Here is a 17595-nt window from a genome sequence, read left to right on the forward strand (position 1 = left end):
CATTCTATTCAATATTTTTGGTCTAAAATGTGAAATTTACCAGGTTCTGAAAGGCATCACAACTTCCCACATGGAATCACACAAATGTAATACAAACTTAAAACATAAACTGCTGTTATTGTAAATATTAAATCCTACTTTACTGGCACCAAACAACAGGATCTAATTCTTATCTGCACATTTGAATTTACACTTTTTTTAAGCAAAAGGAAATATAAGGAAGTACTATAAAATCAGCAAACACTGAAACTTAGGCATTCTCTCGATTAGAAAGAGGTTGTTATTATGCCTCCTGAACTTAGGAATGCAGCACTACAGGTTTATAATAACAGGAAAAAATCATTACTAAATACAAATCTAACCCTTACAAGTTTAAGATCATTCCCTGATGAAGCTGTTTAGATTGAAACTAATGAAGCTGTTGCAAATGATTTTAGCATTTAGCACAGCAATGAGGAGGTACTAATACTTTACTAAAGACACTTTTGTAATAAATGAAATTTATTTTAAATCTTCCTATTGCTATTCCTCTCTTGTTATGCCTTCTGCTTTAATGTGAAAGAGCGGTCAGTTATAATGGTTAAGTTTAGTATCCCTACCCATCCACCTCACTGCCCCGTCCCTAGCTTTGCCAAAGGAAACAAAAGGCCAACATTTCTCTTCGTAGTACTCAAAATCTAAAATTCAAAGGAAACAGACAGAATAGAGAAGCTCAGAAAAATATAGTTCCATGTTCCTTATTTCCAAACAGGGAAATGGAATGCTTATAGTAACAGTAGCTCTTAGTGCACATAACCCAGCAAAAGAAAATTATTCTTGGAAAAGAATTTAAAGAGAATAAGGTCATTATCACTAACTGTCAGAACTAAAGGCAAAGTAGAATGAAAGTCATCAGCATATTTTAATCTGCCCCTAAAACTAGTAACTGACCACATATCCTCCTGGCTTTGGCTGTTGGAAAGCTGAGAGCCAGACTTATTCTTGAGATTTATTCACTCTTTTGTTGTATACTGACTTGCTCCTGACTCCAGCTTACTGTCCTATTCCTATATTTTTCTTAGCTTATTTTTTCTTAATTATTGGGGAATAACTTTGTTTGACATGGTAATACACATATATGTGTATATGTGTGTGTAAAATTGACTTGAATAACTGAAAATGTATTTTTTCTTAAACTTTGCTAAACAAAATTTATTATTTAGGAGTTCTTTACACACACACACACACACACACACACACACACACATTACATAATTAGTATTGGTTTTCTTCACATAAAAGTGGAACTTTTTCTTGTCCTCTATAACACAGGAAAGTGAGCAAAAAACTATTACCTCTATGAATACTAGTTGTGTTTCACATATGGATTTGTAACCACCATCTATTCAAGTGAGTAAGAAATACTGTTTACTTTCATTTGAATCAATTAAATCAGTAAGCTCCCATGAAATTACACCTTTGTTCTTTTTGTAATTGCCTCTCCCTTCCCAGAGTCTAATATCCCAGGGATTTTACCCCTATTCTATTTTAAATAAATTTCTGTATATCCTCGCAGAATGTTCTTTGTACATTTAAAAAAAACTGTGGTAAGATAACATAAAACTTACCATTTTAACCATTTTTAAAAGTGTACAATTCAGTGGCATGAAGTACATTCACAGTTGTACAACCATTACCACTATCCATTTCCAGAACTTTTTCACCATCCCAAACAGAAACTCTGTACATATTAAACCCTAACTCCCCATTCTCTCCTCCCCCAGTCCCTGGCAATTCCCCATCCCACCCTTCCCTCAGCCAGTGGTAACTCTACTCTGCTTTCTGTCTCTAGGACTTTGCTTATTCTAGATACCTCATAGAAGTGGAATCACATAATATTTATCTTTTCTCTCTGGCTTATTCTTCTTAGCATAATGCATTTATTCATGTTGTAGTATGTATAAGAATTTCATTTCTTTTTATGGCTGAATAATATTCCACTGTATGTAGATAAAACATTTTTTAATTCATTTATCTGTTGATGGGCACTCAACTTGTTTTGTTTTCACCTTTTGGCTAATTTGAACAATATGGTACAGACTTTGGTGTGCAAGTATCTGTCTGAGTCCTTGCTTTCTATTCTTGTAGGGTATATACTTACGTGTGGAATTGCTGGATCATGTGGGAATTCCATGTCTAATTTTGAGGAACTGCCAAACTACTTTCCACAGCAGATGCATCATTTTATATCCCCATCCACAATGCATGAAGGTTCTCTGTACCTCTCTGTTTTAATAGAAATGTGGAGCTTCTTAAAGGACCCAACTTTCCTCACAGACACACATTCTCCTGTGCATCACACACTGTACAGGTTTCTTCCTTTGATACATATAGCTGTTTATTTCAACATGTAGCTTTTATCTATCTATTTTTAGGTTGTTTGCCATTATGGCACTGACAGTGAGTACCCAATCTTTTCAGACAGTATCCAAATGGGTATTCATACTTGAGTTTCATAAATTTTTCACTTCTTCATATCTAGTGACCCCCCTCTCAATTTCATCTACTTCTAAGGCAATGCTTTTAATATTGTCAATGCTCAGTCTGAGTGCTTCACCTCTGAGATCTTAAACTGCAACAGTCCACTTTCTGCCCACAACCTCTGATCCTTTTAGCTCTTGAATTTTCTTATTCCTGCCACCTTTGCTCTTTGATCTCAAGATTTAGGGTTTCTTGATTCCTCCTTTTTCTCTTGGTATACATGTTCTTTCAGTTTTACTTCCTGCTCTACTTAGCTTAGACCATTATTCATCATTTCAACAAATTTTGCTAGTTTACTTTCAACCACGCTCCTCTCCATCATTTCAGACCTGCAAACTTGTAATCCTGGATCATTTCAATTCTTTGCCTTCTGTGCTACTATACAAGCGTGTTAAGTTATGCAACTGTACAAACTAAAACTCATCTGTAGCATCTATGTCCAGCTCGCTCTTTAGGACTGCTTGTCGTGGTCTTCTTGCCCCTATTTAGTTTTCTTTCCCATTCCCTTTCAAAGCCTCCTGTCCTCTGCACTTTAGAAGCCCACACTGACCCTCACTTTACAGAAAAAAATGAAACTCTTAATTGTGAACTGACACTTATTTCTATTCCACAGCTATTCTTATCTCTTTCAGTTCTGTCTGTGAGCACAAGGTGACTGACCATCTTCCTGTTCAAGGCAAATGCTTTGGGAGATTCTAAATTCCATCTCTTCCTATTTCTGTAGGAATCCTGTTCCATCCATAACAATTCTCTCTATTAGCTCTTTCCAATTAGTCATAAGCAGGCTCAAATATCTGCCATTTTTCAAAAACCAAAACCAAAAGTCCTAAACCTATCTTCCTTTCTTCTCAACTATCATTAACATCTTTCTCATTCAAGTTTCTTCAAGGACTGCTCTATTGTCCAAATTACTATGCTTCTTGACCTCTAATCACTCTTCAATTCACAGAAAACTGACTTCTGTATCTAATGCTTTATTAAAACTACTTCTGTGGAGGTTACTAATGACTACCTAATTTCAAATAGAAAGGACAGTTTTTCTCCTTATCTTCCTTAACCATTTAGCAATAGATGACCTTTTTTTTTAAATTTTTTTAAAATCTCCTCCTTTGGCTTCAGTGATATACATTTTGATTCTACTCCTACTTCACTGACTTCGTCGTGTAAAAGTAAATTTATCTTAACATTGGTTGAGCACTAACAATAAACTAAATACTGTGCTAAGAACTGTACATACTTAAAACAACTGTATGAGGTAGGTGCTATAATTCTAATTTCACAAAAAGGAAATGGTCTTGGAGAGGTTCACTTATATGAGCCACAAAAGGCAGGGCTGTCTTAAGTGCAAATCCCAGTAGTTTTAGCATACTACCAGCCTTTTTTTTTTTTTTAAGTAGCAGTGAGAGGGGTACATGTGAAGCATATCTTTGAGCCAACAATTGTTAACTCTTTATCTAGAAGAGATTGTTTAACTCTGATATATTCGTGTAGATTAAAAAAGTCTTCGGAAAACAAGTGTTTTGGCTTTACAATTTTTAAAAATCTTTCAGTAATCTGCAATTCAGTAAAAAGAAGGAGCATTAAGAACTGACATCAAGGTTTGTTTTTTAAGAAAAAAAATGTCAGTTCATGTAAGATTATCATATGCTTCTCAGAATTCCTGGACAATGTCACTTTACCAACAAGCATTTGCTGTCCTATCTCACAAGGATGGCAGGGGAAGTTTCCATGAAAACTCTCCCTTACCAATAGTGTGAAGCTACTTCATACTGCACTGCAATAGCCAAGGGCACAAATTACACAATATTCATAAGTCCTAGTAGCACGTTTAATATATGCTCCTATTATTCTACCAAGAGACCCTAATTTAATGCAGCTACCTGAAATGTGCTTGTAAAGCAGCATCCCTCAAACTTGAATACATGTGGGAATTTTTAGGGAACTTAAAACACACTGACAGCCTAGTCCTACCTCAAGAGACTGATGTAATTGGCCTGGGAGGAGATGGGGATTAGAATTTTTAGAGGCTCCTCAGGTGCTTCTAATGCACAGCTACAGTTGAGAATCCACTGGTGTAAAGTATGAAGGAAAGATTGTGATATTCACTCTATAGTTACAAAAAAAAAAAAGGGTGGATGGCTGGGATGTCTTCATTAATCATCAGGTTTTTGTTTATCCACATGATCACATATAGACATTGCTTCTAACTGTGGACAAATGATTCCCCATTCAGTCATCAATCAAACACACTTAATATTTTATAACTGCATTAATTCATAAGGCTACTATAACAATGTACCACAAACTGGGAGGCTTAAAACAGAAATTTACCTACAAGTCCAAAATCAAGGTGCCAGCTCGGTTATGCTCTCTTTGATGGCTATAGGTGAGAATCCTCCCAGGCCTCTTCTACATTTTAGTGTTAGCTGTCAAAATTTGGCATTACTTGGCTTGTGGACGCCAGGCACACAGTTGTCTTCTCCCTGTGTCTTTATACAGCCTTCCTCTATGTGTGTATCTCTGTGTCTAAATTTCTCCTTGTTATAGAACATCAGTCATATTAGGTTAGAGCCCATGCTAATGACCTAATTTTACCTGGCTGCCTCTCTAAAGGCCTTATTTTCAAATACAGTCACATTCTGAGATTCTAGGGGTTAGGACTTCAACATATCTTGTTTGAGGGACCCAATTCAACTCATAACAATAACCAACTACATATGCCAGTAACACTGTTCTAAAGCAGGCATTCTTAACTTGGGATGAAAAAAAAATTCATCTTCATTTTTCACTCTGGTGTAAATACAGCATTTCTTACAATTATGAACATAGCCAAAAACTACAGTAGTACTGTTTAGCAGTTCTTGAGAAATTGCACCCATAGGAACCACTGGTGTTTTCACATCACATTTCAGGGTTTGCAGTTATCCCAAAAATACCATTTACAGTCATCACTACTTTGAAATTATAGTTAATAGACTTGCTGTTAGACATACTAATTTAATGTATTAATAATGATGTGTGAATATAGTAAAATATGACATGATATTTTCGTAACTATTTCAGTAAAGCTGATTTTGATTTAATTGCATTTTTTGTACTTAACAACATTATTCTGAGAAGGGGCAAAATTAAAAGAAAATCTTTCAATAACCCACAGCCCAAGTTAGTAAATTCTTACACTTCAGACTTGAGGGTTTTTTAATCTTATTAAGTATCAGAGAACATACAGGACATTGTACATCACTTTTCAAACCTTTTTTTTTAACCATGATCCATTTGGAAAATATATTTTACACATAACTCAATATACAATCTTAACTCTCTTTCACACAACACCAAACTGAAACCAAAATATCATAAAACAATATTTACCTTTACTATAGGAGACGCACTCATTTTTAAAAATTTTTTAAATTTTATTATGTTATGTTAATCACCATACATTACATCATTAGTTTTTGATGTAGTGTTCCATGACTCATTGTTTGCATATAACACCCAGTGACATTTTCTATTCTATTTCTTTTCATTAAAAAATGCCAGTGTGACCTACTGAATTAATTTCACAACTACTCTTGGAGCATAAATTAAATAAGTGTTAAAAATCCTTCAGTGGCATTCCTTTATAAAACTTCTCATATTATACTATAATTGGCAAAAGGCTGTTATTACTGTTATTCATGTACTATTTTAAATATATATATCATTCAGAGGTGGCATTTAGATGAGCAAATAGTTCAAAAGGGCCAGACCAACATTTATTTATGCCCAGGTTAAAAAGAATTTTACCTGTAGTAAACTCGAAGTGTTTGGATTTCTTCTTCTAGTTTTTTGTACTGTTGAATTGCAGTCTCTCTGGCTTGTTGCATAGCCAACAACTTTGCCTGCAAGTAATTAATATTTTAAGAACTTTAATATTAGTTTTGGTATGTTAGATACAGTATTGCAGTATAAATAGCCTTAAATTTGTGGTAGTTTTAAAATCTATCCGTATTTTCAGTAGTGTCTCATAATTTCCCATAAAATAATCAAATTATATGAATAACACACATGTTGAAGAACATATTAAATTTATCAAGTTTGCTCATTACTCAACTTCATCCTTATTCATCTGTATCATCAGATATATGCCCTCTGCAATGTTTAACTTTATACACAGAATTCAGAATGTGGAACATGGGTTCAGAGCAATATCTAGAGTAGAGATAAGCACAATCGGTGTTTCACATACAAACTTAATGTGGCTCCACTGCCTGACCACACTAGATTTTCTTTTAACTTTATTAATAGTAAAACCCAGAAAATTCTAAATATGTTGTTAAGCCATCTTTGATATTTAATGTGAAAAAAATACACAAGACTATAACCTGATTCTTACAGATATGACTTAACCTTTTCAATTCCTTTTCTGCAGGACAAAAATCTCTAAAGGGAGTATGGCAACAATCTTGAATGTTAGAGGTATTTTTTTCAAAGGATGTTATTGTTCTTCTCCGCCTGTAGTATTCAAATTTTAAAAGGACTGTAATCAGTTTTTCTACAGAGTTCAAACTTGTAGTTTTAAAAGAACTGCCAACTTCCAACCATTTTTCCCATTGCGTTTCAGGCGTAGCCAAAAAGTTTTCAATGTAACTTTTAAAATATGGTACTGGTAAAGTCAGATTTCAGTTTTGTTTATTCAAAATTTGATTTGCATGAAAAGACTGTCTTTCACTTTAAGTGGTGTTTGATATGTAACACAGAGCAAATTGTTATCAAACACCTCACAAACTAACGACAATAATTAAAAAGTGAGTGTGGAGGCAGAAGTTCACTAATTTTGCTGAACTCAGATGATTTCACTGGGATTATTTTCTTGCATAAGAATAAAGTCGTAAGACAAACTGTGAAATCCTGACCACAGGAAAATTAATTAGTGTAATGTAAGTGAGCACTGGACAATGCCACTTTTCTATTTGAATAATGGAGAATAATAAAAACAATGCAACAATTCAGGTCTTTGTATATAACTTTAGGAGCTAAGTTAAATAATTTGTTCTCTATCTGGGCTAGCAAACCTAACAAAGAGTTACTTGTTCATTAAATTTAAGATGTTTGAGTGCTTGCTTTAACATGTCACATTCTAGAATTATAGATAAAACATTCTCAAAAATTATTAAAAAGCATTTAAAAATACGTGGCTGGTTCTTTATGTCAAAAATTGACAGCTTGCCAATTTTCAGTAAACTATAAAATGTGATTGAAATGGTTAACATGGAAGACACAGATGCCCACTGTGACTAATGATCAAAAAGAATCACACAAAAAAGAACGTATCACATTCAACTTACAAAATGTCGAACATCCTGTTGCATGTATTTAAGGAATATCAAATATTGGACAGGTAACAGAGAATTTGCTAAATAAATATATGAGAATGCTAAGTACCTTAGATGATTATTTTTGATTTTTTTTTTAACCTGGTACTTACTTCTGCAAAAACGAACAAACAGAAACAAAATAAACAAACAAAAAACCCCTCCCAAACCAAAAACAAAATGAACAATGTTCTGGTAGGAAAACGCCATAATGAATTAGATTTCTGCCTAAGACATTTCTGCAATAAAAATGGGAACATGAGAATTTTACTTAAATCCCTGTGCTTCAGGTAATACTGACTTTCTCACTTCTCACATTTAATTGGCTATGAAGATCTGGTGTGGCTTCATAGCAATCCAAATGTCTAATCTTATGTCTAGGCCCTGCTGACTATGTTCAAAGCTATTATAAACTTCCTGGCTTTTCCTTTATCAGATATATGTTCATCTGGCCAGCATTTCTTTTTTGGGGAAATACCCTTACCCTCTGTCACAGTGATGCTGTGCAGTCCTGGTGGCTAGGATGAACTTCATTCCCTACCACTCAGGTAAATATAATCCAGGTTGTTCAAATACAGTACTCCATCCCACCAGCCCCAGAAGAAAACTGAATCCTGATGACATCATTTGTACTCCTGGATCCCCTATGCCAGACAGTTTCAGATCCATTCCATCTCTTGGACTTCCTGAGTACATAAATCTTTTTTTTAAGCTTAGGCTAGTTTGAGTTGGATCTATGTTATATGTAAGAAAACTAATTTAAATGTGCTGTTTACTTCTATTGCATTTCCTTTCACTATTAATATCATATAATTCCACGTCAATAATAAATTACAAGTCAATAATAAATTTCATATAAAAAACATTAAGGAAATTAGTAAACAAGATATTTTTTCCTGTTCCTTGGGCATATTTCCCATATTTCTGGCAATTACATGAAAAAAAACTGCATGCATTCATTTATGTGTGTACTCATAAAAATACATGCATTAAAAAAACTAATAAAATTTAAAAAGTATAAGAAAATACAGTGTAAAGTAAATCTTTCTTCCACCTCCAACCCTCAGTACAAATCCTTTCTCCTGAGATTAGCAGTCATCTGTCCAGAAACAGTCTATACGTGTATATATAAGCACATATGCAATGACATACACCTATTTACAATATTGATGACATGCTTTACAAAGTTATAAACTTTGTCTTAAATTTAAAAAATATTTTTTTATCTTGCTTCCTATTTAAAAAAAAATCCTCTATCCCAACCCATATATCGCACTTACTAGTTATACTCCCTCCTTCCCTTCCACCCCCAAAGTGAACACTTCCATGAATCTGGGTTTATCATTTTCAAGGACATTTTATACTTTTATTATATAGTTAAATACTTATAGATAATGTATATTTTTTTGCAGGTTTTAAACTTTATATAAATGATACTTCACATATTTCACAGGCAACTGCTTTTTTGGCATTGTACTTTTGACTTTTATTCATGTTGATATATGTTTATCTGATAATACTTATCTTCACATGTTGTAAAGATGTGCTATATACTGTGATTACAGATATATTTGGACTTATTTGTACATATTTTTCATGTTTCATATGTCCTGTTTTCTTTGCTCTTTTTTGTCTCGCCTTCTTTTGGATTAAATTTTCTATAATACCCCTTTTACTGTAATGCTTAGAATCTATGTATTTACTTACCTTGAAATTTTTGATAAAGATACTTATATTTTTGAGCAAGGCCTTCAGTGAGTCAGGATTTCTATATACAATCTGAGTTTTAATAAATGTTTTACACAACTATAACACTTTTTCTACTTATAGGTATATTTTTAGATAAAATCTTTATTGAAGTAAAACATGCATCATGTATCACATAAGTATACATGGATGTATTTTTTAAAGTCAAATTTATTGAGTTATAACTTACACAAAGTAAAAATTTACCCATCTATGATGTACAGTTGTATAAATTTTGACAAATTTATAGTCATGTAACAGCCATCACAATCAAGATACAGAATATTTCCATTCATCCACAATGTTCCTTGGTGCACCAATATAGTCAACGTCTTCCCTTTACACCCAATCCCTGGCAACCACTTGTGATTTTTATTCCTATAGTTTGCCTTTTCTAGAATGTGACACACAAACGGAATCATGTAGTAGGCAGCCTTTTGAATTTGGCTTCTTTTACTTAATGCTTTTGGGATTCATTCATACTATTACATTTATCAATGGTTCATCCCTTTATGTCACTGAGTAGTATTCCATCGTAGGGATGTATCAAAATCTATATATACATTCACCAATTGATGGACATTTGGGTTGTTTCCAGTTTGGGGCAATTATTAATAAAGCTCCTATAAACATCAGCATATAGGTAACTTTGTGGAACAATGCCTTCATCTCTTTTAGGTAAATACCAAGGAATGGAATGGGTCCTATGCTAAGTGTGTATAATGTGTTTATATATTTTATATAAAGTGATGTACTTTATAAAGCTATATATACTATAAAAAAACTGCCAAACTTGCTGCTTAAATTGATGTAACTTGAAAGCATCTGTGCTTAACTATAATGCCATTTGTTGAATGCCTACTATGGGTTGGGCATCGTATCAAGTGCTTGAAATCCTATAGTCTATCCCCACAATCAACCTATGAGAGAACTCCAATTATCCTTATTTTACAGGTGATAAAATTGAAGTTCACGAAAATTAAGCAACTTGCAAGACTATATAACATTCTCGGATATACATATGTAAATATATGTGAACACAACATATATATGTTTATATACACACACATACACATATATGCTAGGTCAACCTATATTCTTAAGAACATATGACAGAGACAAAAAATAATTACTTAGGAATTTGAAAAATAACCCACCAATGTGTGGGTTCACAAGCACTTGATTAATTTTCATATGTCTTAGCCACACTTGCAGGGAAAAGGACAAGCAGAGATGTACCAGATACTCTTGAGCATGCTGCCTTTTTATATATCACTCAAGCCTTTCCACATATAATTGCTCTTTTTGTTCTTTATTCTAATTCCTCCAAAACTTCACCTAAGTTTTCGGCATGAAGGAGTCTTGTAACTGGGAGTCATGTGTGTATTTAGTCTTAGTAATGGGAACAACTAGGAGTTAACACTGTATTTAGTCATTAGCTGGATCTCCTACTTCTCAAACTGTGCTGCTGGTTCATCTCTCCCTAATACTAGTAAGAATATAAACATTCTGCTGCTTACTCCACCAAAATTTATCTATTAAAAACATTTCTCGTCTTTACTAAAACATGTTCTCCTAAATCCACTAATTTTACTATTTTAACAAAAAATATTTCTAAGCATATATAATCATAATTATATTTTTAAAACTTTCTAAACAAATTTAAAACTCTCTAAACAAAACTAACAAATTTTATGAGCTTATCACCAAATTTCATTGAATCTAAGATACTACTGATTTTAAAACACTATAATTTTATGCAGAAAAATCATGCCAATAATACTTCTAAGATACCATCTATTTTAACAAGCATACAGCAATGTTAAAATGTGAAATGAGTACTTTGTTTTATTTTCTTTATTTTTTTAAAGTAGGCTCCATGCCCAGTGTGGGGCTTGAACTCATGACCTTGAGATCAAGACCCTGAGATCAAGAGTTGGATGCTCTGCTGACTGAGCCAGTCAGGTGCCCCAAAATGTGAAATGATTTTTAACCTAGTATATTTCCCTGCTCCAAAAAAATAATTTCTCTTCTGAGCATTACCAAAATATCTTTATCTGGCCTGTGGCATGTGTTTTAGATTTCTTCTCATCTCCTCACTCCACTCACACACAAAAACGATACCTTGTCTTTTTCTTGTGAGTAGTATTCTCTATTAAAAAAAGACAACTGCAACATTCTTGATCCTTTCTTTTGTTTTCTATATAAGGAAAAATGTGAAGTTTTAATTGCAATCTTCAATGATGTACTCCAGAATTTTATATGTCCTCCAGCTACCTTTCATACTTATTCCCAACATGTAAAAGGTATTGCTTAGAACACCTGGGAAAAGCAGCTGAACTAATTCCAGGTGAGGCAATGGAATCAAAACATCATTTGATAACAGTTATTGATAATAAGTAGAAGTTTACAGAACAATCAGTGTGCGTTTTATATCTTTATTATCTTCTCCCTATACCTTTTATCCCTTATACCATTATCTTTTTTTGTTCGTTTCCAGTTTTATTGAGATGTATTTGACAGATAACATCATATTAGTTTTAGGTGTACAACATAATGATTTTATGTATGTATATATTGTGAAATGATTACCACAATAAATTTAGTTACCAACCATCAGCTCACATAGTTACACATTTTTTTCCTTGTGATGAGAACTTTTAAGATATACTCTCTTAGCAAGTTTTAAACATATGATACAGTACCGTTAACTTTAGTTACTATGCTGTACATTATATCCCCAGAACTTATTTAAGTGACTGAAAAAAAAGTTGGTTAACTAATGTTAGCTTAGTCTTATCACTGAAAGTCTCATTTTTAAACTATATTTTGAGCAATGCCATCTAAATAGGACAACCATTTGTATTGCTACCAAATTAGAAATGAACTACATTGTTTCCTTAGACTCTTATCTGGTACTTTAGAATGACAGACAAAACACTGCACTATCTATATCACCGAACACTATTTGTCATGGATATTGTGGAGAAACCATTTTTATCTTACTTCAAAATCTTGTTATGTTTTGTTTGAATGTGTTTTTAATAGTAATAGTCTGATATAATTAAGCCTTCCTTTGGTAACTCCAAGACCATTAATGGTAATCTGTTTTATCAGAGAACAGAGGCATTTGATTTTATGTGTGATATCTGCTAAGTAAAGAAGCACACAGTACAAATTAAATCACAGAATCAAATAATTTTAGACCTGAAAAGGATCTTAGAGGTAATACAGTCCCCAACTTCATAGGTGAGGAAACTGTTGTTAATATATGTTTAAGGAAACATTTGGAAATTGTCCAAGCTTTCATAATTGGTTAGAAGGAAAGCTGGAACTAGAATACAAATATCCAAAAACACTTATTCTACCATACAAGACCACATTTCAATATGGCATAATTTAATATGTATGTTAACTGTTTTAATAGAATTGTTTTATAGAGTAATCATAAACGTATAGACCGTGTTACACTACTGAACACATTTGTAAGGAATCTAATTAGTTATGTTCAAACAATAAATCAAATTAGAAAACTGCTTAAAGACTATAGCCATTTTAGTATTTTACTTTTTTCACCTCAGAAGCAGGTTATGAACCTAGTAAAGACGCATAACTAAATATCACGCAGAAGGATATCTAAAAAATTAAAAGCTACTATCAAAAGGATAAAAATGACTATTTCAATTATACCCCCACTTCCTAGGAAAACTGGGATTGCTCACCACAGTATATTACCACAGTGTATTGCCCTTTAAAGACTATTCCTAAGAGGTAATATTTTGTCCTCATGAGATATCTTTCAGACCAAGGATGATCAGGTTCCAGACTCAAAAGCAGTCTTATATGCACTGTCTAGTGATCTATGGTCTGACATAAGAAAGGGAAGAAAACAGTTTGTAATGGAAGCAGAAATCAAAATATTCATAGGCAGACAATGATTCCTGAGCAGTGAACTGAGTCCACAAAAGAGAGAACGGAGGTAGAGAGAAGTATTCCAGAGAGTGCAGCACAGTGATTCAGAGCAAAGTTAGGTTTGGCTACCAGTAAGTAGTTCTATGACTCTGAATTAGGGCCTCTGAACCTCAATTTTTTTCATTAGTAAAATGGGGGTGATAATACCTATTTCACATGACTATTATGCAGTGATAAAATGAGATAACTTACTATTTGATATAGCCATATCAAAGTGAACAAATACATAAGCTGTACAATAGACTCTATTGAATTTTGGATGTAAAATTATTGTGGAAATAATTGATGCCAACAAGAAATAGCACTGTACCAAGTAACAGGTCAATAAAGTGAGAAAGGACTGGGCTTAAAGTACCAGTTCGAGTCATGTGATAGTCTAGAGTATGATCATTTTAGTCCAGGTAATAAATATTTTAGACTTGTGGGCCATATAGTCTTTCTTGCAACTACTCAGTTGTTGCAGTGTGACAAGAACCATACACACTATATAAATGAATGGGCAAGGATTGTTCCAATAAAAATTTACAGAAACGGTCAGTTGGTTCAGAGGCCACAGTTTGCAAATTATAGATCTTGAGTGTCAGAGACTACAGGTTTACACAGAGCCCAGAATACGTGTTGGTCTATATAAGCTTTTTGTTAATGTTGTCAGATAATGTTGTCAGAACATCAGATAATGTCAGAAAAACTGAAAAATGGAAATGCCAACATTTCAATACATTTGATCTATATAAAGTGAATAGTTTCTAAAGGCAATGAAACAAAATATCTGAAACCCACAGTTTTAGAACAGGTTCTTCAGGGCATATAATGATAAAAAGGAAAAAAGGAATTAATAGTGGTTCATGGCTACTGTGTGCTTCCATGGTAACACTGCAGTGTGACAGGAAACCACCTTGTCAAGGAGGAATGATTTTACTTATTACATATGAAGCAAAGCAAACAAAAAAAACCTTGTAGCTTTAAATTATATTTTGCCTAATGTTAACATAGTTTCAAGAGTAATCTTTTTGTTAGCTTTGGCATGGCATATCTTTTTTATATCCTTTTAATTTCAAGCTCTTTTATATGCCTAGGTTTAGAAGTGACCATTGTAAACAGCATGTATTATTTTTTTCCAGTCTAACAATCTTCATCTTTTAACTTGAACATTTGATTCCTTCACATTTAATGTAATTACTGATAAATTTGGGGTTAAATATGTAATCCTATCATGCTCTTTTTATTCTGATACTTCTCTTTTTTCTTTTCATATCACCTTTCCTTACTATCTTTTGGATTCTTTTATTATTATCATCCCATATCCCTCTCTTTACTTTGAATGTTATACCCTCCTTTATATTCTTTTAATGGTTATCTTAGGAACTACAAGAAAAATATTTGACTTATCAGAAAACCAAATATTAATACTCCTGGACAATAATAGGTCCTAAAACCCTTTAACTCAATTTACTCTCCTCCCAGTTTATTTGTTACTGTTTATTCTTAATGTATTCTAATTTATTTAGATTTAAACCTCAAAGAATATCAGTACTATATATTTTTTTGAGTCAGTGTGCATTTGTCACTTTTGTGTTTTATTCCTTCCTGGTTGGAAGGTTCCTTATGGAGTCATGTTCCTTCTGTGTAAACAACTCTTAAAAGTTTAATATAAAGTTGCAAATGACTTAATCAATTTTAGTGGTCTGACAATGTGTTTATTTCATATTCATTCTTTGAGGATATTCATTTGGGGTATATGATTTTAAATTAGCAGGTATTTTCTTTCAGCACATTGAAAGCATTATTCCAGTGTCTCCTGACTTCAACTCCTCTGTTGAGAACTGAACTGTGCTCATTTGAAAGTAATCTTTTTCCTTTAAGCAGGCTACTTTTATAAATGTCTCTTTGATGTTAGTATTTTTCTATTTCATTATGATGTGATTAGGTGTGGATTTCCTTCTTATCTTGCTTTGGAAGAATATCTTTCATCAGCTTTAGAAAAAAATCTCATTTTCTGTTCTAACAATGCTTTTCCAAGATTGTCTGTATTCTCTCCTTTTGGGAGCCCAGTTAAATGTTTGTTGTACTAGCTTACTCTCTATCTCTTAATATTGGTTTTATTGGGGCGCCTGGGTGGCTCGGTTGGTTGAGCATCTGCCTTCGGCTCAAGTCATGATCCTGGGGTCCTGGGATCAAGCCCTGCATTGGGCTCCTGCTCAGCTGGGAGTCTGCTTCTCCCTCTCCCTCTGCACCCTCCCCCCTCCACTCATGCTTGCTCTCTCTCAAATAAATAAAATCTTAAAAAAATATATATATTGGTTTTATTTACTGGTGTTGTATATTATGGGTGATTTTTCAGATACACTCCAATTCATATGTCTTCCAGCTCCCTAATTCTTTCTTCAGCTGTATATAATTTAATATTTATCTAGAGTGTTTTACTTCAAAAACGTTTTTGTTTTATTTTGAACTTGTATGTGATTCTTTTCCAGATTTGCATGGTGTTTCCTAGGAAATGCTTTTGGTTTATTCATGGTTGTGATTCATACTCTATTTAAATATTCATTGAGGCATTTCAAACATAGCTATTCTATATTCTTTAGATGAATTTGTTTGTTGTGTTTGTGTGTTCTTTTTTGGAAGTTGTATCTGTTGTGACTGTCATTAATGATGGTTTTCTTCCTCATGTGTTTAACTGATTTTTGGTTGTGAATTCATGTTTTCTTGATAATAATTTATTGGATCCTACTGGACTAAATTAGGGATGCCTTCCTTTGAGGACTTGTGCCTATTTCATCTGGGAGCCAGGAGAGATAACTCTAGATGAAGTTCAAGAAGCCTGGATTAATGCTGGAGTTTCTGGCTCAGCTTCCTAGCCTTGCTGCTGGTCTAGGAATTGGGATCCCAGCTGAAGATGAGAGTACTTCTATAGATGTTTGCCCTTAGTGCAGCTGTAGACCATTTGTTTGCTTACTGTTGGAGAGGTGTTTGTCTCTGGTTCTACTCTCAATTTTTTTGTGAAGTAAAATTTTTGAAACATTTCCTTTATTTTCTGTAAGTCTAGCAATGTATGAAAATTAGAGTTTTTCCAGGACCTGCTAATTAACAGCAAAAGTGTTCCCAAACTTTTTGGAAGCACTGAAGGAAGAACTTTATATTGAAATTTAACACATATTATACCATCAAAAATAGACCAATCTGCTTTTGTAATTTAACATTTAGAATTCTCAAAGTATATTAACTGGATTTATTTATTTTCATAATATTCCTGACCTGCTTTTAAATAGAAACGATTTATGTTTCAGATTGCATTTGCAAGCCCTTCCCTGAAAACAACCTACTGTAGGGCTGTCTAGTCTAAAACACAAATATATGAAAAGTGAGGTAAAATTTTGGATATAGTCATCCTAACAATATTTTTTTCTTTAAACATTGTTTTATGAAAATACTGGAGATGTAAAGTTTGTCTATATAAGAATTTTGATCACATGGCTAGGAGAAGTTAAGATGGCGGAGGAGCAGGGGAAAGAACTGCTGCAATTCTATAAGTAGAAAAGCTACCACTTTTTGCAAGATAGGAGGTGTAGAGATGTGAATCTGGGGCAATATATTGGAAGATAAACCTCAGTGGGGAGGGAGCTCTTAAGCAGGCTACTGGAAAGTATTATAAAGCAGTGGAGCACAAAATTGGAACTTTTAGAAGTCTGCTACCGTTGGGGACATCCCTGGCTTAAAGGTGCTCAGGTGGCAAACTGGGGCAGAATTCTAGATGGGACAGCATGGTCTCAGGACCCCTAGGGTCACAAAAAGAATGGGGGTGCCTGAGTGCAGCAGAGTTCCCAAGTATCAGAGCAGGGAAGCAGGCTGAAAGCAGTGAGTCTAGGTGCCTAGACCCTGGCTTTCTGCTCAGTGTTGCCATAAACTGTGAACCACTACATGGTCCGGTGAAAGGAAGGGGTCCAGCAAAAGGAAGAAGTAGGGCAAGAACCCCTCCCTCCCCAGGAGGAACAGCATGGGT

The 17595-nt window shown here is 33.7% G+C and overlaps 1 protein-coding gene across 9 annotated transcripts in view; it reads right to left on the reverse strand.

Moving 5' to 3' along the window:
- The window catches only part of MIPOL1 (mirror-image polydactyly 1), a 353484-nt gene that overhangs the window by 125686 nt on the left and 210203 nt on the right, over positions 1–17595 (reverse strand). For all 9 annotated transcript variants that reach the window (XM_027572040.2, XM_027572042.2, XM_027572043.2 and 6 more), the window contains one exon: positions 6310–6404. In XM_027572040.2, coding sequence (XP_027427841.2) covers positions 6310–6404 — 95 coding nt within the window. The remainder of the gene's footprint in view (positions 1–6309; positions 6405–17595) is intronic.

The sequence above is a fragment of the Zalophus californianus genome, chromosome 6 (assembly GCF_009762305.2).
Source record: "Zalophus californianus isolate mZalCal1 chromosome 6, mZalCal1.pri.v2, whole genome shotgun sequence".
Classification (NCBI taxonomy): Eukaryota; Metazoa; Chordata; class Mammalia; order Carnivora; family Otariidae; genus Zalophus; species Zalophus californianus.